The sequence below is a fragment of the Gossypium arboreum genome, chromosome 5 (genome assembly GCF_025698485.1).
Source record: "Gossypium arboreum isolate Shixiya-1 chromosome 5, ASM2569848v2, whole genome shotgun sequence".
NCBI lineage: Eukaryota > Viridiplantae > Streptophyta > Magnoliopsida > Malvales > Malvaceae > Gossypium > Gossypium arboreum.
The window spans coordinates 7,716,008-7,738,653 of record NC_069074.1 but is presented as its reverse complement, the minus strand read 5'-3'; the positions used below and the strand labels follow the sequence as shown (position 1 = coordinate 7,738,653).

The window sequence follows — 22,646 nt, the reverse complement described above, 5'->3', positions numbered from 1 at the left end:
ATGGAAATTTTTTTTAATCCGGCCCATTTAAGAAGTTCAAAAATAAAAAATATAATCTAGGGTTTTTGACATTACAGATCTAACCTAGGGTTTTTGATATGACAGATCCAAAACAATCAGAAACCCACTTCGATAGTAATTGTAGGTACGATCGGTCTTTTATTTGATATAAATAAAAGAAGCGTTAAAGAAGCGAAACAAACGCAAGTACACACGGCTTTACGCTGCCTCCTTGGTACCCGCTTTTGCAAACTTTGGCTTCTCTCTGCAGACTCCAAATCATTCTCAAACTTCGCCACGCACCCTCTCACCATAGTTCACTCCTGAATAGCCATCAAAACCCTGATCTTCCAATACCCGACTTCTTTCTCCTATTTCATTATCACGAATACCACTATCAGAACTCTGGGTTTTGGTCTCTTGATTGTTTTTGATTTGTTGAGTTTTTTTTGGCGGCTGTTGAGAGATTATGGTGATGGCTGAGAATGAAGCAGGGTATGATCCTAAGGAGGTCAAATCACCATGGAAGACTCCGATGATTGATGCTCAGAAAGTGGCTGATGCTCCTGTTATGGGGACCAAATCTTGGCCTGACCTTGGTGGGACCCAACAACCACATGACAATGCTTCGCTTGTTGCCGATGGGTCTGCTCCAGCTCCATCACTTGAACAGGTTAGTCATTGCTTTTCTTTTTGGGGTGTTTTTCTTTAATAGGCGATCGATAAATTTTTAGAGTGTAAAAATTGGATAAAGTTGAAAATATATAGTGTAATTTGAGTTGATTTTTCTAAAATTCATTTCAAATGGACAACATGAAAGACCAACTTTTTATTTTATTTTAGATTCTTTATCGAACAAGCAATGCTTTTTTTTCTCAGAATGTATGTTGAGAACAAATGGCCTAAGACTTTTCTGGTATCTATTCTTTGATCAATTTATGCAAATAAAAAAATTTCAGATAGAGTAAGCTGTATTTTGCGACATCTACGTCCGATTTCCCTCCCCTTTTTCCAATGTTAACAATATTATTGTAGGAATTGTTTTCAAATAACAGGAAGAATTGAAACATAATCTCAGATAAAATTTTGTAATATGGAATGTAATTTCTCTGTTAGTGAATCCCCTCGTAATTTAGCTGTCTCTGTCTCTATACTTCTCTGTCTTTAATCCTAGCATTTAAGACAAAAGGGGAAAAGAAAAAAAAGAGAAAGGAGTAAGTTGTTATCTTAGTGTAGCTCAAGTTAAGTATGTCTTCGCATTGATTTTGGTCTTGCAGGGAGCAGTTGGTCAGCAAAAACCAAATGGGCCCAGAAACACCAATGCTTCTCATAAACATTCATCAGCACGTCATCAGAAGTCAGGGTCTAAGCGCTACCCTAATGCTGGACCCCAGTTTCCTGTTACCTTACCTTATTATCAACCCCCAATTCCACCACCTGTTTTTCATCCTATGGTGCCTCCTCCACAGCACATGGCAGTTCCTGGGTATGGTTACCAACCTGTCCCTGGACCTTTTCCTGGCATTGATCCTCAGCTGGTAAAATCTGGTTCTGAGACAACAAAGAATGCCTTTGGCCCCCCAGTTCAAGGTATTGATGCTAGCAGAAATATGCAGCCTCCTCCACGAGGAGACTCCAATGCATATCCTGCCAACTTCTCTAATAGAAGGCCCAACATGCAAGAAACTGGACATTTGAATCCTGGGTGGAATCATCAACGGACATTTAATCCTAGGGAACCTATTAACATGCCACAGGGTATGGGACCCAGGCCTTTTGCTAGACCTCCATTCTTTGGTCCTGCTCCAGGGTTCATGGTTGGTCCAAATTTCCCTGGTAATAACTCAATCCTCATGAAAATTGCCTTAATTTAAAATATTATAGCATGTTTTATTCTCTGCCAATTATGTCTGCTGGCAAGGTAAGCCCTGCATGTCAGCCACCCAGTTGATACTGCCTTTCTTCTTGTTTGAGCTATGTTATGCCTTTGACAAATGAATTCTGTTTGAAATTTCTTATGTCTACCTTCAAGGGGCTGTATACTACATGCCTGTTGCTCCTCCAGGCTCCATAAGGGGACCGCATCCTCCACGCTTTGTTCCATACCCTATGAATCCAGGGACTGCCATGTTCCCTCCCGAGACAGTAACTTTGAGGGCCAATATAGTGAAACAGATTGAATACTATTTCAGGTAAGGGGTCTTTTTGTTCTTTATTTTTTAATAATTTTTCCTGTGTTTTTTTTTTTCTTCACTGCTGATGCCACTGTCTAGAATCTCTACTAATTACTCTTTTACTCCTTTCTGATCTATGTACCATTGCCAGTGTTGGTATTTTTAGGTATCTCAATTTATCTCTTGGTTGGTGAAAATGATCAGTCCATCCCTTACATAAATGTTTGCATTTTTGAGTCTGTTTGTGTACACATGTTATTTATGGGGCCTTTGAAGAACTAGAGATCTCATCAGAAATTGATTATGTACTATCCGCTTAAACTGTTGTCAACCTGCAAGCTGTATTGATTGCATGCTATTGTGAGCTTTGAAATAGCAAATCATATTTTAGATTTTTGGTATGAGTTTCATACATAATGTAACTTCCCCATCCATTGGGAAGCCAAAGTATAAACTTTTGATTTATTGTAATAAATCATTTGTTTTTGCAATTGATATATAATGTGGGTATGTTTGTATGACTTGTTGACCTCATTCCTTTATTTTGCAGCGATGCAAATCTTCGAAATGACCATTACCTGATTTCCTTGATGGATGATCTAGGATGGGTTCCAATCTACAAAATTGCAGATTTTAAAAGGGTATGTTGAAGGCATATGTAATGTTAATGGAAGTATAGCACAGAATTTCTGTTTTATTAATGGTTGCTGCATCATTAGCTGATTGAATTAGAATTTTTTTGCAGCTTGAGAAGTATTAGATTAAATTATTTGTGATTTAACATTCTGAGTTGCAGGTTAAAAGAATGAGTACGGACATACAATTTATCCTTGATGCACTGCTGGTTTCTTCTACTATAGAAGTACAGGTTAGCCTTTTATCTCTTTCTTGCTCATCACTATTTGAAATTTGATTTTGGATTGTATGCGTGCAAGCTGGAAAACAGGCCAGAGGTTTAATTTTGAGCATAGGATCAAGCTTTTTTATGGTGTAATTGTTGTGGTTACATTGGCTAGGAATTTAGTTTTCTGGTGCTATTATTTGCTTTTATGGCCTTGTCTTTACTTGTTAACTGTTATTATAGGGTGATAAGATACGGAGACGTGATGAGTGGTCTAAGTGGGTTCCTGCTAGTTCAAAGACAGCATTGTCCCAGAAAGCTCTACCTACTCAGTGCCAACTTGTAGAGGATGTTACTGATTCATGTGGAAATGGTAATGTGAAAGAAGATAATTCAAGGTACACTGAAGAAAATGTTTCACTTGAGGGATATCCAGTAGAAGTATCCCGAAAAAGTAACAGAAAACTTGCCGCTCTGCAAGTTCTATTAAACAGTGAGAAACAAGCATTTTCTGGTGGAAATGCTGACTTGAATAGGAAAAAAATTTCTGATTCCCACACTGAATTCTCAGATGTGGAGCAATCACAAGTAGTTGATCCTGTAAGGTTCACCAACGATGGAACTGAAAGAGTGGGACTATTTGATGCAACAGTAGAAAATGTTGCTGACCTGTCAAATGATTTCACCCAAACATTTATGCTGGATGAAGAGCTAGAACTTGAGCAGAAAACAAAGACTCATTCAGCACATAACAGGTGATTATCTTGGTATTCAATTGACATGTCATGTCTTATTGTTGAGCTAGAAAATTTTTTACTTCCTGTATGAAGGCGTATTTAAACACTTATAAATTGATGTTCCATTGAATATTGAGTTGCTTTTTTTATATATATTTTAGAATGGATGATGAAGATGATGAGATGGTTGTTGATGATCAGGATGTTCAGAGACTTGTGATTGTTACCCAGGTAATGAAATTATGCTTTACATGGGTTCTCTTTTTGCCTTATTATTTTTAGGTTTTTTACATTTAATATTTAAAGATTGGATCATTGTAATACTCTCATTATGTACTAACTTAGCAATTTATGATAGCTGGTATGATATCATGATATTTCAATAGTATCACGTTGATTGTTTGGTTTCATTTGAAAATGGTATGAGTGTCAGGCTTTACTTTCCAATTAAATATATATGAACTTTTACTTCATTTAAATCAGTTATTTCATCATGGGCATTACATTTATGAAGCATTTGCATGAATAAACTTGATTCAAAAGGACATTGATCTTTCTGAACAAATTTAAAGATAATCATTTTTTCGACTTCAACGATGATTTAGAATCTAGGAACATTTTCCCTTTTTTGAAATGAGAAACCAGAGGTTTGAAGAGAGGACATTGCAATCCACTCCTGTCCTTTTCTTATTCTTATTTGTAACTGCTATGTACTCTGTCTGATGTGCAGAATAGCGGGGCAGGTGATGGATCCAAAGCTGATGCAAAAGATTCAAAGAGCATATCCAGTGAGCTTGCTGCTGTGATAAATGATGGTCTTTACTTCTATGAACAGGTGGAAGCACTAGCCTTACCTTATTAGTTTTTGACGCTATGTTATGGCACATATGTATAAATTTCTTTTTGGTGTTCCTTTCTTTTATATTATTTGAACTTGGCTGTTCGTTGGCAGGAGCTAAAAACTAAAGGAGTTAGTCGTAGAAAGAATATCTCTATTTGTGATAATAAAGATGGAACTTCGAGGTCTCCAAGGGATGCCCCAGGAGTATCAATTCCCAAGACAGGTGAAATTGCTGTTGGGTGCAGTAGTCTTGAAGAGTCTGTTGTACTTAGTTCTCGGAGGAAGCAAAATAAAGGCTTCTCCAAGCAACATGCATTCCATAAGCAAAGATTTTTCTCCAGCAATACAAAGAATCATGGAACTGGTCGTAATTCAATTGCGATAATATCAGAAAGTCCACCAACTAATTCAGTTGGATATTTCTTTGGTTCTACTCCTCCTGATAGTTATGGGTTAGTTCTTGGTGACCTTGTCTTCATCTTGAATATCGTGACTAAATGAAGTTCTTTTCTTGCTTTTAGTGCTAGAATATAGGTACAGGTTTCACATATAACGAAATCCAATATTCTATTTACTAGACTTTAAAGTAATGCTTCTAAGTTTCAAATTTTTCCAGCCCTAGGCCATCTTTGAAGTTGAGCTGTTCTCCGCATGGAACTCTTTCTAGCAGTCCACCAGTTGGTTCCCTGCCAAAGTCATTTCCGCCTTTTCAGCATCCAAGTCATAAGCTGTTAGAAGAAAATGGTTTTAAGCAACAGAAGTAAGGGGTGGTGTATTTTTTCTCAGATATATTTATGTATTTGTGCTTGCACTTGCAAAGTAAAATTGGCTAATCTGTCGTTGTCACATTCAGGTACCTAAAGTTTCATAAGCGCTGCCTGAATGACAGGAAGAAGCTGGGAATTGGTTGCAGTGAGGTGCGCTTTATACTTGAACTTTCTAAGTTAACTTTTTATCAGTTGTCTTAGTTACGAGGGTTGTCTGTTTTCTTTTCCTACTTTCACTTTCTAATAGAAAACTGAATACAGTGTGCCTGAACAGAGGATGAACGAAACCCTGAATTTATTTTTGTCAATGTTGGCTTGCCCCCTTAGATGCACATATAGTTCAGAAATATTATTGGTCTTTCTTTTGCTTAATATCATCTCTTGCTCTTCATTCTCTATTGCATACCAATATAAATCCGGTGTATTGCTTGTGTGTATTTGCATTCTTTTTTTGTTTTTCAAGATCTCTAGGTTTCCTTTACATTCATTTCTCTAGATGTATAAAAATAGAACTGTTAGTCTTATGGTGCCCATTGGTTTCATATGCAGGAAATGAATTCGCTGTACAGGTTTTGGTCATATTTCCTTAGGGACATGTTTGTCCCTTCAATGTATAATGAGTTCCGGAAACTTGCTCTTGAAGATGCTGCTGCTAACTACAATTATGGGTTAGAGTGTCTTTTCAGATTTTATAGGTAACGTTGGTAATTATGCCCACTTTCGTGGCTGTTGGAAGCACATCTGAAGTTTTGATTCTCTTTTGTTTTAACCCTTTTTAGTTTTAGTTTTGTCCTTTTCACTGCATATTTTTCTTTTAACCTTAAGAGGCGTGGATTTTACTGCTTCCTTTCCTATACATATAATACTCATAAAGTTCTGCCCTTCTTTTGCAGCTATGGTTTGGAGAAGAAATATCGAGATGATCTTTATAAGGATTTTGAGCAACTTACCCTTGATTTCTATCATAAAGGCAATCTTTATGGCCTTGAAAAATACTGGTACTTACCTTCTCCCCTTATCATTATCATTATTCTCTAGGAAATATAAGGATTAGTTTACAATTTTCTTGCTGCAATAGTATTTCCACTTCATCATTTTCTGAATTTAGAAATATGATGTTGTACAGGGCTTTCCATCACTTCCGAGACCAGGGAGAGCCCTTAAAGAAACATCCTGAATTGGATAGGTTACTCGGGGAAGAATACCGGGGCTTGGAAGATTTCCGTGCCAAAGAAAGGAATGCTGGCACAAGAGATGACAGCCATTAAGCCGTTGAATCCCAATTTTGATGACTGGATCATAGAGGGGTGGTCTCTCTCTCTCTCTTTATATATATATCTTTTCCATTGACTGCTGAGGAGAGATGGCTTTTGTATATTGTACATTGGGGGAATCGGACATCTCCACGCGGCTGCTCACTGCTGATGTTCTGCATTTTTGATTCCTAAATTCTTTTTTTAATCATTTTTAGCTCACTCCCCACCCCCATTGATGTACATACGGGGAAACTGGAAAACCTTCAAAAAAAATTTAGTTGTAGAAACTGTGAAAATTGAACAAATAAGAGATTAAAATTTTAAAGTTACACTGTAATTCTTTGTCTTTCATCTCAAGTTTACAGCTTCAATTGCGTTCTATCTTCTATGGTGATATTTTTTGTGTTAGATTTGAACTTGAAATTCAAGACATCAAAAACTTAGGCCCAAAACCTTGGGTTTCGAATTAATCCTGAACTTAATTCCAAATAAGAGTTGATCTGTTTCATGATTTTCATGAAATACAGATTGGTTAAGGTAAAATAAAACTAGGTTTTTGGTAAATTAAGTAATTTTATTAATATTTTAATAATAAATATGGAGCTACTCTGTTACTCTATAGAACTAATTGAAGAGCGAGTTTGTTTGACTAAACCTATATAGTATAATTTATAAATATTTAATAATTAAAATCTGGTGTGATAAATAGGTTGATTTTATTTATTAACGAAAACGTATTATATTATTTTCTATTTAAATTTATTTATTTAATATGATAAAAGAAGTTTAAACATAACAATTGAAAAATTCGAAATTCATATTTAAAAATATATTTAAATTTAAAAATTATAAACGGGTTTAAAATAATTATAAATGAATAAGAATGTGATTTAAGTTTAAACATTATTATTTTGTATTAACTTTGCTATTGAATTTTGAAATATTCGTTTAAAAATAGTATAATTATTATCTTTTTTAAACATATGAACATCTTACCTGTATTAATTCCTGAATTTTCTTATTAATAGCAATGATATATGTTCATAATTTTAGATTTATCCGATAGTTTCAATTTGGAACAATTTTTCAAACTTAACAAGTGACAAAATATCATTCACAAGTTTAAAATTGGAAAAAATAATTTTGATGATATAATTAGAGTCAAAACTGTTATTTCAAATTTTAACGCACTATTTAAACATATTTTAATTTTAAAATTTGTAAACACTTAAATTTCTTATGAAAGAAAATTTTCCATGTTTAAGATTTTAAGTAAAATCGTATATAAAATTTTACTTAAATTCTGTTTAGAAAATGAAATGTAAGTTGTGTATTTAAATTATTATTAAATATTAAAATAACTAAAACAGATTATCTAAATTTCTAATTTTATGAAAAAAAATTATAATTCAAATTAAAAATCAATATTAATTACAAAACATAAGTAGATTATTAAACAAAATAGTTACAATTTTTTGGAATATATAATTTTATTTTTGTGGAACTTTTAAAATAATTTGTGTATTTAAATTATTTTTAAAGATTAAAAATAATTAAACTGAACTATTTAAATTTCTAATTTTATGAAAATTCAAATTTAATTGTGTATATTAATTATTGAATTTATTTTATTTTATAAAAATACTAATAATGTGAAAGATGCAATAATATTTAATAACATGATGAGTAATCCAATTTTAAAATGCAAAATTTGTAATTAAAATGTAAATATAGTTTGTAAAATAGCTGTAGGGAGTTGCCGGAACTGGGAACCCCCTGTCAATTTCTCCTATTGGTCTAGTCACCGACGCTATGTGGGAATTGGCTTTGTAGGTTCATTTTTAAAATGCAGGTATGAGAGATGTAATGGGATGGACAAATGTAACAAGAGGTAGGCAAGATGTGTTTGAACTGAAAAAAGATGAGGCCATATTATTTCAGCGGAGGCTTTCGTTTTGCAGTCACCGCCAGCTCCGTCACTTTCTCCATCGAAAACTACTTCCCCGTCAAATTGTCGCAACCCTATCAGTGTACTTGTTCAAAGGAATATATAATCATTTTATTTAAAAAAAATTAACCCTAGAAATAGAAGCCCTTACAAAATTATGTTTTCATTCGGATATTCATTGAACACGGATTATCTTTAACAGAATATAGATAAGTGTTATTAGTATACTGTTGCATCCGTTTTTTTAATCGATTGCTAGCCCCAAAGATTTTTTAGGAGAATCAAATGAAACAATAATGAAAGCTTAAAAGGTCTCCGATTAGAGATATCAATGTGAAATAAAGGTGCTGTAATGTGAGTTGTTCATTAGCTTTATTATCAAGAAATAACCATATGATTCTCATACTGAGTGCAAATTATTGTGGGAGTCTGGGAGAAAAGGGTGGAATAACATTCAATCCATGTTTTTGTATGGAACACTTGTTATGTTTTCTATCATTCTGCAAAACCTTTGCTTACTAAACAGTCACAATATTCACCAAATATGGGTGTGATTACTGAACCATGCAAAATTTGTGAGCTAGTTAGTCTGGTCATGCTATAATGTGCTTCTTATAACTGTCTACCAATTTCTTGAGAGTTGAATGATTATCTATAAATATATATGAATGTGAAAGTGAAATGGCATGTGTTGGGAGTTCATTAGCCTTTGATATCAAACAAATAGACATTGAAAGAGAGACAAGATTATGAAAGAGTGGAGAAAGTGAAGAGAATTCAGATAAAATTAGCCTGCCTGGTGCTGCTGATGGTAACTGTTGAAAACACAGAGAGCAGGGAGTCAGTTCTACATAGGGTTGGAGGCGGAAGATATTCATGGAAACCAAATGTTAACTTCACTGGTTGGGCAATTCATGAGTAGTTCTTTGTTGGTGATTGGCTTTGTCAGTTCTTTCTTACCATCAACCTTCCATCAATTTTCTTTGTTTGATGTTAAAATTCCATTTGTTCGTAGTGTAGACTTTGGATTCAACAAGCAGTCATATAGAGTTCTGCAAGTGAACGAGACAAGTTACCCCAATTGCATTGAAGAAAACTTCATCAACAACATAACAAAGGGTGGACGGGACGTTTTTAATCTCACCATGCCAAAACCATACTACTTCTTAAGTGGCAGAGGCTACTGTTTCAAGAGAATGAAAGTCGCCATCTTTGTCCAAAACTACAACCATTGCCAATCACAAATGGGTCTCTGCTCAACAATGTTAACTCTATTTCAAATTTTCAAGCAAAGTTGATCCTCGTTTTAATTTTGCATGTATACAACTTTGAAAGCATTGCTTTTCTTTTCTATTATATCTTGTTTTAATTTAAAATGTACAGTACTTTGAAATCAGAGCTCGTTTCATGAACTCAACTAATGAAAAAAACTAGAAAAAAATAACTTATAAAGTAATCAAAAGAGCAAACCATCGACCGTATTTATCAAAGTATAAAACCAAACAGGAAAAAGCCACAAAAGCCACTGCAAAAGTGAGCTTAGCTAGACAACCGTTCATAAGTTCAGATAACATACGGAACACCTAAGAGTGTTGCAACCCAAAAGTCTAAAGACATGAAAAAGCAGCATAAATAGTTTTTGGTAGCCAAAATCCAAAAGCCCTATACAAAAACATGGTTCAACGGTTTTCAGCAGAAGAACATGGAGCTGCTGACATTATCCTTCAACCTGGGAAGCTGAGGTACAGAAATTGCTCCCGGAGCAGTCACCCCACCATGGCTCGATGATGTCTCTGAAGCATCCTCAAACTTCATAAATTGCCCCAACTGTGAAGCTGCCAAATGAGCGTAGCAAATAGGGGCCACTGCATCAAAAACAGAAAACCCAAAGCAAAGATCGGAAAGAATGTACTTTAAGAAATGACACTACAAAATTATGCATCGAAAACGGAAAACCCAAAGCAAATATCAGAAACAATACTTGTACTTACCAACAGATATGGCTGTGGTGCTCCTTTGATACCTGCAACAGACAGAATACAAAGATTGTGACAGTGAAAACAGCTTAAACTATTTGTAAAAAAATAAATTGTTTCTGTACGCTTGATTCTGTACTTACACGTAGGATAGAGAATGAACAAGCTCCTGCAGATCATCAGCTGAAAACCCAACCTGGTCTAAGAGAACATGATAGTGGGTCGGCCTTGTGGTCCCCTGAACAGCAAACACAAATCATATAATGAATTATCAACAACTGCAAAATTGACAGTTGTAATATCAATCATCAATTAACTGAAACATAAATAAGTAAACTTACTATCATTCCAGCATGAGCACAAAGGTAAAAATCATTGTTCTTCGGATGGCATACTTTGTTGTCAATTACAGTACCTGCACAATAAAAAAAAATACAAGCTTTAACCACTACAACAGTGGTCCTAAATGACATTTACTAAAGAATGGGTAAGCCTAACCAGGTAAAACATTGTCAGGAGATCCCTGCTGGAAAAACTTGGTATGATGGTTTTTTTGTGCAACAATAACCACAAACTTAGGGTTCCAATTCTCGTCAAGGAACTTGCAAGCCTATTATAGTAGAATTGTATCATCCAAATGATAAAGATCTTGAGGTAACATTTTAGAACTACCAAAATAACTTCGCTCTGAATAAATTTAAGAACAATGAAATTTTCAGTTCCAGTGATTGAAAGGAACTACTGCATACCTCAATAACTTGATCAAGTTCTTTGTTCAAAACTTGATTGAACTGAGACTCGCTAACCCCATCCCTAATTTAAACCAAGTAAAGAGCAAGTAAAAAACTTCAGCACAAGCATATCAGTGAAACTCAACAGAAACTGCAAATTAACCACAAACTAGCTCACAAGAAATAACAAACAAGAGATAATGACAGTGCACAAAAATCAAGATAGATAAGCAATAGAAAATCCTGACAAACAGCAAAATCTATAGGCTTGATATCCCTAAAAAAGCATTCTTCAGCATATATATAGTCATTTTTGAAGAGTGAGACAAAAATCTTAAAAAGTGAAACCTGAAAATAATGATCTGATCAGGCTTCCTCTTCCCTGAACTTGTATAAAAGTCTAAGAGAGCCTCCCTGAAATAAAAGAAAAGCATGTTAGCTACGCAAACATATACAATATTCTTATTACAACACAATCCATACCAAACTCCAAGAGGAAACAAGAGAAGGATTGAAGATTAGAAAAGGATACAAAAACATAAATGTTTTGCAAAAAAATAAAAACTAGTCATTCAAGTTTTTTCTTGGCCAATATTTATCCCTTCAGAAGCCAAAGAACTATATGATTCAAACACACCTCATGATACCCTCATCCCCTTTGTCAGAAACTGGTTTGAAAAGAGAATCTATCATTTCAAGCTTCGGAGACTGTGTACGGACTGATGCCCTATAGCGGGAAATCAATGGCCATTGCCTGGAGCTAACCACCTACAATTAAATGCAATTAAAAGAACTCGCAGAATTTGAATATCAGAAAGACTTCTGAATTAAGCCTCAATGACTGCCATTATTAATTCAATAGATGGAAACAAAAGAAATACAACAATAAGAAACAAGATCTCTACCGCAGCTATTGAAGGCACATCAGACTGCCCAGGAGAACCATGAGATACATCCATTCCAAGGATGATAGTTGGAACCTTTGAAATCATAGGGATTGAAGGTGTTTGCTCAATAGTTAGCATTGAATTCAGACCTCCAAGCTGTGAGAAAATAAAAAGATAAGACATTACCAGATTTACTTAGTAAGAGGAAGATACAGTTACTGATATAATTACAGAAGTTAGAACTGCAACAATAAAAATAGCTTAAAGCAATAAGAACCCATTTGATAGGAACAGTAAACAAACCTTAGCATTGATCTTCAGAAGAAGATTTGTAAGGTATTGATCGTTCACCCTAGCTGGTGCCATACACTGAGTCACGATGCCATACTCAGAAAGATTCTTCCGCTTCCATGGCCCTTGAAAATTTTAATGAACTTTATATGCAAGTAATACACTTCAAGATAAACATGCAGACAAAATGTATGAAAAGAGAGATTCCGCCAACCATAAAGATCAGAGTTTTTCCTATCAGGAAGCAGACAAAGAAGGAACTGCGGAGCTCCAGGAAGTTTAGATTGTATCTGCTCAAACATTTTTTCAACTCTAACCACAGGTGAAAGGCGTCTATTCTGGTTCATCTCATTGAATATATCAAATGGGGGATCAATACGCTGAAAAAGAGAGAACAGAAAGAACTTACCAAACAAGTTGAATTTTATAACCATTCCTATGCCAACAAGCAAACATAACAGAAATTAACAAGTGGATGCAGACTTACAATTCCTTTCATTTCTCCACAACGAATCAAATCCCTTGCAATGTTGTTTGGATCACAACGAGGAGCCGAGAAGTTCACAACAGCCCATCTTTCAATCCTAGATGGCTCCACCAATTTCTATGAAAGCATACATAAACTATTAAAGAAATAAATGGATAAAACAAATGCAGGATAGAAGGCTGAAAAATCAGAAAGAGCAATGACCTTGTTGTTAAAATTCCAACGCCCATTCCTTGGAAAGAAATCTTCACCATTGCCCACTCTCAACTGTAATCAAGAGAACTCAATTAGCATGAAGATCTAATATAAAATGCAAGTCTAAACAACTAACACAAAAGTTTCTTCAATCAAGGAACAATACACGGACATTATTCACCTACCCTTGGTGCTGGCAGAATTCGTCCATCCACTTGGGTGAAATTAGAGCTGATATTAACACCACAAGATTTCAGCATTGGTTCAGCACCATAATTACTGGTACGTAAAACCTGCAAATAAATTTTCAACATTTGTGTCGCTTAAATTTTGGCATAAGTGAAACAACGCAATTCAAAAGCTTCCAAAAAGGACCTACATTAGATAAAACATTCATCCTTTCCTGAGGTTTCTGCCTCGATTTTTCAACCAGGGAAGCTCTTTGGAAAGTGGATAGTGCCTTAGTGTAGCGTTGCAAAGACACCAAAGAGCAAAGCTGCATTATTGCCACAGGTGAACAGCAACAGTAGACAGGAATTAGTTACAAAACTTTTCTAATTTAACAAATCGAAAACAAATCAGTGCAGGCAATAACCTCAATAGGAATATATGTTGGCCTCTTAGGCTTCCCAACATTAATACACGGCAAATCAGCAGAATAACGCAACTGTATGTTGCGATGGTTAACAAAATAATCATAAATAGTAATCTCCAGTGTCTCAGCTTCACCATTTTCATTTTTTGCATTTTTTTGCTTCATTGAGAACCTACAACATGGGAACAGTAACTCATCAAAAACAAATAATTACTCAAAAGATGCAAGCAGCAAGCTCAGAATAAAATACGAGTCAATTAGCATAAATCAACCAAAAGGGAGTGAAATAAAATTTGGAAGCCATACAACTGATCCTTGCACAATTGTTCACTCAAGCCAGTAATCTTGTACTCTTGATTAGACGGACTAACTTTTATCCTCAGATTCTTCAGCACCCGTTTTGCCTATTCAGGGTTTTCCAGCAATTTCAAATTAATATTTAATAATTGATGCAAAGGAAATCAAACCACATTTACAAAAATAACAGTTATTTATTACCTTGTTCCAGTCAAGAGAGTAAGGATCTCTAGCATTCTGATTTGCAAGTAAAAAATCAACTACCGGACCAGGTTGAATTATCATGGTAGTTGATACATCTGACAAAGATAAAATATAAGAGTTATTAATCAATAACCACAGCACAAAATGCAGAAGTACTGAGAGAGAGAGAGAGAGAGAGAGAGAGAAGATTCCAAACCGATATTTAGTGAAAGGCCTCCTTGAGTGGCTCTGAAACTTGAATGGAAACCCCTACAGCCAAGGACACCTCCTCCAATGTCTGTGAAGTTGTTCTGATTATCTTGAAAGAAAGATTGGCGAACAAGGAGGCATCCCCTGAGAAGGAGTAGGTAATGTCAAGATTAACATGATACCTAGGACCAAAATTCAATATTTCAAAAAAAAAGTAAACATGCAGACACATATATGAACTCACTGTTTAGCAGCATGCTGCCTTAAAATGATATCCAGCACCCTCAGTGCTTCTTGAGAGTTTTCAGATTCCTGCCCACGCAGAGCATTTTGAATTGCTTGCATGGGTATCTTCGCAGCATAGCTAATCTCCACTTTAAAGGTCTTTGAATGATACGGTCTTCTTAATCTCTTTCTTTCACGCCCATTTGGGCTGTCCTGGCCATCAGGGCTTGCATTTCCATTGTTTCTATACATAATAGCACTCCCAAGTTAGAGTTGACATAACAATGACTTGGGCCAGTATAGACACTAAAAATCAAAAGTGCATTTCTACCTGGTAGGTGCAACATCCTCAAGTACAACAGTAAACTCAAGCTTGTTGTTTGGTAACGGACCTATAGTAAATAAACTTTTTTCACCATCATAGGCAAAATTCTTTCCATCCAAATCATTTTTGTAGGTCTCATGCAATCTGTCAATCACTTTCCTTCCAACACCCTTACCATCCACAGGGCGACCATCTTCATATGAAAGGGAAACCTGTTGAACCGAATACAAAGTACTTCCTCGATTATGAATGTTTTCCAAGCAACAACTAACAAAAAATTAGAAACAAAAGCACAGAGAGAAGAAATCCAATCACGTACGCTGTAATGGTAGAACTGTCCATCAGTACTCCCCACGCTCACTTTGAAGTGATTGGTGAGTATAGTTACCTTCTGCCCTTTAGTTCCAACACCACGCCTTGCCATAGGGTGTCGTACAATCTTCTTCGCATCCGATTCTGCTTTGATCGGAACAACATCAGGAGGCACAGGTGGCGGAGGAGGCAGGGATTCCAGCGCTGCCCCATTTCCCTCTTGCTCAAACGAATCCATAACCTAACCAAAATGAAATTAAATATTAGCAAGTATTAAGAAATTTTTCTTCTCACGAAACGTTCAACAAGGAAAAACAACATGCATGCACAGGAAAGGCATGTGTACTAAACGAACGATAAACTAATACAACATGACCTGAAAAATCGGAGGACCTATTACCAAAAAGATTATATATTTATATATAGGCGTATCACCAGTCAAAAATAGAGAAAGATAAACACAAATGGTATAGAAGGACAAAGATTCCCTTCTTCAGAGTACACAATATGGAAACGTTTAATATGAACTTGAACCCAGGTACAATATGACGGCATTTTAATGTATGCACAAATACGAAAGGCTATAACAAAGTGGACAAATATACTGATATTTTGCATAAAAATCATAACTTTAACCAAATATACATCAGCATTGTAGGACTCAAAGCAGATATGCAGAAAAGTTGGTACCTTTAGCACATCAAGCGACAGCAAAGGCTAGAAATTGCAAAGGAAGAGTAAATAAAGAGAGTAAGAACTTGTAAACATGGTTTAAAACCACCTAAATAAAGGAAAAACTAAACAGCTTTTAGAAGTTTGGTCAAAACTCTGAAGAGTGACAAGAAAATGCTTTTCTAAACCATAAAAAAAACAAAATATAAATAATATAAAAAAATTTAACGAAAAGCTACTGAAGTGACAAAACATGCTTACGCTGCCTAAAAACTACAGCATTCTACAGTTTTTTTTAAAAAATAGAGAAGAAAAACAAAAAAAATCAACCAAAAAGAAACGTAAACTTCAACAGAAAAAAAAAATCCATGAACAAAAACAGGAAGAAGGAGCCCAGATCATACTTAAAAAGGAAGAAAAACCTTTAAAAATCACACGCACTGTAGCAGCATTGCAAGAACAAAGCCCAAAAATCTCCAAAAAAAATCTAATAAAAACATCAAAGAACCATGAAAAAAAAGCAACCAAAATAAAAACCAAAATAAAAAGGTTTCAGAGGAAATACCTGAAATCCGAAGAGAAAAAACAAAAAAAATATATATTTGAAACAAGAAACCCTAAGGAACTCAAAGAGACAGCAAAATTCTACGACCCTCTTTCTCTTCTTTTTTAGCTCACTCCCTCTCCCTCTAAATACTAAAAGGCTGAGAGAGACTAAAATACACAAGTGACCAACGCTTCTTCTGTCCCTCTATTAGTGGTTACCGTCTCCTCTGCTTCGCGGTCTTACACGATTACCATACTCTACCACATCTCCACCGTCCACTCTCTCACTTTTAGATCAGTAAGAATTAGAAATATATCTAGATAAATTAAATCGGAGCAATATTATACCCCCCCCAAAAAAAAAAAACACTTTGCCCTTTGAAAAAGACTACTAAGTTTACCATTGTTAATGAGTTTTACTCCTTATTTTTCTCGCATATTAATTTCATTAACCAAAATTTATAAAAACAATTTATATTTTATTAAATGCCTAGATATCTTATAATAGGAATCATACCATATGAAATATATGAATTAAAAGGAAAGTCAAACAAAAATATCTCTTTTTAGCTCGTATTTTATTGATTTATTCTCAACCTTGCATTTATAATATGTTAATCTTCCTAATTTAGAAAATCCCTTTATAATTTTTTAATAAAATAAAATGCAAGATAAAATAGCATTAACCTTTTAGGGAAACGTTACAGAAATAATTTTTTAATTAATGTATTGCCTTTTTATGCTCAATGATGTGAGAAGGAAAATCTGATATAATATTTTCGACTTTTTTCGAATTCTGTTTATAAAAAATTGAATTTGGTTGCAGTGAGTGTATCATCGAAGATAGACGAACATACAGCGTTGGATCAAGTATTGACGGCTTTGATTTGATCTTTTTGATTGGTGAGATTGCTTGCATACGATCACTTGGGGGTAAAAAGGGAAAAGTAGTGTGGGGACCACGGAGTTATGGTGAGGAGTTTAAATGATTTTAAATCCGTGATAGTGGATATGGCTGTGACACAATTTGGATGACACGTGCGGATGATATTAGAATTTTATACATTTGTTTTAATCAATAATTTCAGGGATTTTAGGAAATTCGGTACGTAGTAATTATCCTACACGAATTTTTTTATTTCCAAATTTATCCTGTACGAACTACGTAGCTTTTTTAGAGGAGTTTAATGGTTTTAAATTTTAAATACTTAATTATTCTATTAATCCTAAAATTATTAAAAGTATCTTTTGTACATCATCATTTATTATTTTTATTGAATTTTCATTTATTATTGGTGATTATATCAAAACAAATAGCACCAGTTTTAACTGCATGCAACATTTATCTTTAACAAAGAATTTCATTAGAATATCATTAGTTGAGTAAAATTCGATTCAATTAAAAATTTTGAATTTTAAGTTAATCGAATTGAGTTATTCTATTTAACTTAAATAAGTAATTTGAATTTGAGTTCGAATAAAGTTAAATTTTATAATTGAATAATTTAAATAAACAAATCGTTTACATATGTATACACAAATAAAGAGATTGTAACATTTGAGAGAAACTAAAAGACACTAAAATGTAACTCAAAAAATTAAAAAAAGTTATTTTGATGTAAATAAAATCATTTACTCATCAATAAAACAATATTAATTAAAATATATCACAATTAAATAATAATTGGTGATATAATAAATTTTCATAAATTATTTCATATACTTGGAATATCAAGAATACCCTTAATATGTTTTGAAATATCAAGAGTACTCTTATTAACTCCAATGGCTTGAAAATAATTGGAAATATATAAAACAGAGAGAGATCATTAAAAGGAAAAAAAACAATTAATTAGACCAAAAATGAAATTATTGGACATTAAATAACAAATAAATCGTGAATAATTAAAATGAAATACTAAAATTTAAATTAACTTTGTGTAAATGAAGTTAAAATTTTAAAGCTTAATCTTTAAATAAGATTAAATTTTAAAATTATCGTGAACTTTGATTTAATGTGTAATTTTATACATGAACTTTAATTTTGTGTAATTATACATATGAAACTCTAATTGTGGCTCAAGTATATACTTAAAACTTTATGTAACACCCCCACCCGTATTCCGAGCCTAGAATAGGGTACGAGGCATTACCGAATTTAATATTATCAATCATGTAAAAATCAGCCATAAAATTTCTTCTAAATTAAAAACTTTCATACATATGTTTAACATTCCTTATATGGACCTACGGGGCCCAAAACATACATTTAGGGTGGTTCGGGACCAAACCATAAACATATGAAACTTTTGCAACACTTAGAAAATTTTCACACTTTAGAGAGTCACACGCCCGTGTTTTCAACCCGTGTAACTCTCTGTTTATAACTTCATCACCCTTGTCAGTCGTACACTTCATATAAATAACAAAAAACGTGTATGGGTTCAATTCTCATTAAATTTCTCATATATATACACAATTTCACGTTATGTAATCATACAACATATATCACCATATCTCGTAATCTAAATATATTTCATAACAACTTATCTTGATTTCATACTATTTCATATTTAAGCTTAAATAACCAAAGTATTTGAAATATCATCTTTATGCAAATAGTACACATGAGGTATATAATTCCACAATTATGAATAAACACATTTATCAAACATTTTCCATATTCATATATCAATGTCTCATGTCTCCATATATCAATAACCGTCATTTTCATGAATTTTGAGTTCAATTTTATAATTATTTGTCTCGTGTTGAATTTATTCCATGTTGGAACTTTATTCATTAAAACATTTGAATTATCAATACATATGGACAGTACATTCAAGATGAACAATTATATAATTACAAATGAATTCATTTATCAACCAAGTTCTATACTCATATCTTATTAACTTGTACTTCCATGTATCCCATAATTCCATGTAACACTTATCAAACTTTGTCAAATTAGTGAACGTCTTACGGAATTGAGTACTTCATTTTCTCGATGCCATAGTTCAACTATGGTATTACACAACTTCACATAATGATGCCATAGCCCAGCTATGGTCTTACACATATTCATACATTGATGCCATAGCCTAGCTATGGTCTTACACATAATCACATATCACATATCGATGCCATAGCCCAGCTATGGTCTTACACGAATCACATATCTCACTGATGTCATATCACAGATATGGTCTTATACAGTAGTATATATCACACCGATGCCATATCCCAGATATGGTCTTATATGAAAATCACTTGTCACTTGTAGCCGAAGCTACCACTATTCATTGATCAGGTAGCTTTGGCTACCATTTTTCACTGATCATTTGTCATTTATCAGATAAGTGTAGCCGAAGCTATCACTTATCACTTGTTGCCATAGTCCAACCATGGTCTTTTCCTTCAATTCATCTTGTCACTGAACTGAAATGCTCAATTTGATCATTTATTCAATTTTAATGCTTTTACATTATTCACGATTTTATCATCAATACATATGAAATAACACATCATGAAATTCATAAAATTAACAAATAATCACTAAAATTTAGCCATATAAACTCACAAGTTCAATTTTTGTCTTATAACGATAATCATAATTTTATAATAAATATTCCAAATAAAACATTATATCATTTCTAATCCAACACTTATCAATTATAATCGGGCATGTGATCAATTTATACATGAGTCATTCATATATTTTTCCTCCTCCTCCTCTCCATCCACATCCTTAGTATAAATAACACACTTGTAAGTAACCTTATCCATAATTTTCACTAATTACTTATGTGAATATTCAAGCTATCCACCCGTGTCATAGTTACTAAATTATTTATATCTGAAGCTACGAAACTCCAAATTAAGATCCGCTAATTTTTCCTGAGACTAGACTCATGTACCGTTTTACCATAAAAATTTCATAATTTTTGGTTGGGCCAATTAATACAGTTTATTCATTGAAGTCTCCCCTGTTCTGCTGTCTGACAGTTCCGATCCTTCTTCACTAAAAATTAATTATCTCATCGTACAGGACTCGAATAATGTTCTCGTTTATTTCTCTTGAAAATAGACTCATTCAGGATTCTAAACATATAAATTTAAGCCCTTAATTATTTTTATCCAATTTTTTTATGATTTTACAAATTCAGAATAGGGGAACCCAAAATCATTCTGATATTGTCTCACAAAATTTATCATATCTCATGATTTACAATTTCATTGCTTACATATTTTCTTCTATAAGAAACTAGACTTAATAAGCTTTAATTTCATATTTTATTCATCCTCTAATTCCATTTTTACAATTTTTGGTGATTTTTCAAAGTTAGACTACTGCTGCTGTCCAAAACAGTTTTAGTGCAAAATGTTGATTTCTATTTTGCCCCAAATTTCACAATTCATACAATTTAATCTTTGCTCAATTAACCCCTCAATTAAGATAATTTTCTCAATTAATAATTTTCCTAGACATTATAAGTTTTTTAATAACTATTTAAATTCATAATTTCCACATAAAACTCTAACTTCAAACTCTTTTACAATTAGGTCCCAAACATTCACTTTCTATTCAATTCTTTCAATAAAATCAGCATATAAACAATTTAAAGCTCTAATTCCATGCCAAATTATCATATACTTCCAGAACATATTCATAGAAACTTTCAAATTCTTTCATAGAATCAAAAACTAATGAATTCAACAAGTGGACCTAATTGTAAAAGTCACAAAAACACAAAAATTTTAAGAAATAATCAAGAATTGAACTTAATTGAGGTAAAAATATGAAAAACCAGCTTAAGGGAACTCTTCCATGGCGTTTTTGCTGATGAGAATGCGGAAAAATAAAGAGAAATCTAGATAATTCCACTTTAGTGCTTTATTAAGTAAATTTTGCAATTTTTCAATTTTGCCCTTAATTCTCCTTATTTTCTTGCTGATTTCATGCCCTTGCCGTCCAGCCCAAAGAGACCTTGGGTCTATTTCCCTTTTAAATCCTCTTTCTTTTATCATTTAAGCTATTTAATCATTTCTCACAATTTTGCATTTGATACAATTTAGTCCTTTTTGTTCAATTAACTATTAAAACTTTAAAATTTCTTGACGAATCTTTAATACTAACTTATTAACACTCCATAAATATTTATAAAAATATTTATGGCTCGATTTAAAATTCCCGAGGTCTCGATACCTAGTTTTTATTCTAATTATTTTAATATTTATTTTTAGTACACTATTCACTATTTCAAATTTTTTCCTAACTTCACATTTAACTTATACTCACTAAATTAATAATATTTCCTACTCATCTTTCGGATTTAGTGATCTCGAATCACTGTTCCGACACCACTGAAAATTAGACTGTTACACTTTAATTTTAATTTAACCATACACATTTAAAAAATAAATAAATCAATTTATTTTTATATTAGATAAATATAATTATTTATGTATGAAATATATAAATATAAAATGATATTATATCGATAATTGTGTTAATAATTTACAAGAATTGAGTTCAAATCAAAATTTTATGTATAAAATTACACAAAACCTAAATTCATGTATATAATTGTACATTAAACCTCGGTTTATGTATAGTTTTAGTATTTATCCTTTTAAATAAAACTAATATTTTTTATAATAAATCATTTTGACATATTACCGTTTATTAATTTTTTTATATTTTTGCATGAGCCGAATTAAATTGATAAATAATTTTTATGAACTAATTTAAAAGAATGTTAATATAAATATCTACAATGCTCTTATTAACTCTTAAGGCTGCTTTAGGAGTTGAAAATATATTATATATAGATATATAGATTAAATATTTATATTTACATTAAAAAAAAACATTTACAGTTAAAGCATTAAAAATCTAATTAAAATTTATTAAATTAATATGTTTAACAATAAAATATAAAACTCTTCACATTTTCAGCCTTAAAGAAATTCAATTTAACTTATTGCTTGCACACATGTATATAAAAGAAATAATTTGTTAGAAAGAATAAAATATAAAAGCTGATTGAAATTTTTAATAATAAATATGGTATTTAAAATACAATTAATTCAAATAAATACTAAAGTAACTTCTAACAAATTAAAAACAACGCAAATAATTAAAATATA

At 32.8% G+C, this 22,646-nt stretch overlaps 3 protein-coding genes across 4 annotated transcripts; 2 read left to right on the top strand and 1 right to left on the bottom strand.

Annotated features, from left to right (window-relative positions):
- Window positions 1–6,953, top strand: LOC108453571 (la-related protein 1A-like). 2 transcript variants are annotated; one of them, XM_017751746.2, is made up of 15 exons: window positions 1–673; window positions 1,278–1,836; window positions 2,033–2,192; window positions 2,725–2,815; window positions 2,971–3,042; window positions 3,259–3,388; window positions 3,587–3,770; window positions 3,914–3,983; window positions 4,483–4,587; window positions 4,705–5,045; window positions 5,210–5,353; window positions 5,447–5,510; window positions 5,910–6,055; window positions 6,254–6,358; window positions 6,487–6,953. In XM_017751746.2, exons 1-15 carry the CDS (start codon window positions 470–472, stop codon window positions 6,626–6,628), a joined length of 2,517 nt encoding a protein of 838 aa, XP_017607235.1. In that variant the 5' UTR covers window positions 1–469; the 3' UTR covers window positions 6,629–6,953. The 2 variants fall into 2 exon arrangements, with proteins under 2 accessions (XP_017607235.1, XP_017607232.1); XM_017751743.2 differs by having other exon boundaries at window positions 3,259–3,770.
- A 2,374-nt stretch (window positions 6,954–9,327) lies between these two features.
- On the top strand, window positions 9,328–9,862 carry LOC108453231 (lamin-like protein). The gene is given in 2 exon segments (XM_017751221.2): window positions 9,328–9,508; window positions 9,585–9,862. Coding segments are annotated over 2 exon segments (414 nt in total). The 5' UTR covers window positions 9,328–9,372.
- Window positions 9,863–9,985: 123 nt separating this feature from the next.
- On the bottom strand, window positions 9,986–16,909 carry LOC108453230 (protein argonaute 4). The gene is made up of 23 exons (XM_017751220.2): window positions 16,516–16,909; window positions 15,286–15,519; window positions 14,973–15,178; window positions 14,661–14,885; window positions 14,424–14,560; window positions 14,225–14,322; window positions 14,033–14,130; window positions 13,727–13,898; window positions 13,511–13,627; window positions 13,317–13,424; window positions 13,141–13,203; window positions 12,937–13,053; window positions 12,664–12,829; window positions 12,462–12,574; window positions 12,177–12,314; window positions 11,909–12,039; window positions 11,620–11,685; window positions 11,290–11,353; window positions 11,039–11,150; window positions 10,882–10,955; window positions 10,684–10,778; window positions 10,556–10,587; window positions 9,986–10,429 (listed from the first exon to the last, which is right to left on the bottom strand). Exons 2-23 carry the CDS (start codon window positions 15,514–15,516, stop codon window positions 10,254–10,256), a joined length of 2,739 nt encoding a protein of 912 aa, XP_017606709.1. The 5' UTR covers window positions 15,517–15,519; window positions 16,516–16,909; the 3' UTR covers window positions 9,986–10,253.
- Between the last annotated feature and the right edge of the window lie 5,737 nt (window positions 16,910–22,646).

Coding starts and splice junctions, on each gene's coding strand:
- LOC108453571 (XM_017751743.2), top strand. CDS start 470: ATGGTGATGGCTGAGAATGAAGCAGGGTATGATCCTAAGGAGGTCAAA. Junction 1,837..2,032: donor GGTTGGTCCAAATTTCCCTG/GTAATAACTCAA, acceptor TCTACCTTCAAG/GGGCTGTATACTACATGCCT. Junction 5,354..5,446: donor AATGGTTTTAAGCAACAGAA/GTAAGGGGTGGT, acceptor TGTCACATTCAG/GTACCTAAAGTTTCATAAGC.
- LOC108453230 (XM_017751220.2), bottom strand. CDS start 15,516: ATGGATTCGTTTGAGCAAGAGGGAAATGGGGCAGCGCTGGAATCCCTG. Junction 11,354..11,619: donor GATCAGATCATTATTTTCAG/GTTTCACTTTTT, acceptor GGTTTAAATTAG/GGATGGGGTTAGCGAGTCTC. Junction 10,956..11,038: donor TCCTGACAATGTTTTACCTG/GTTAGGCTTACC, acceptor TTTATTGTGCAG/GTACTGTAATTGACAACAAA.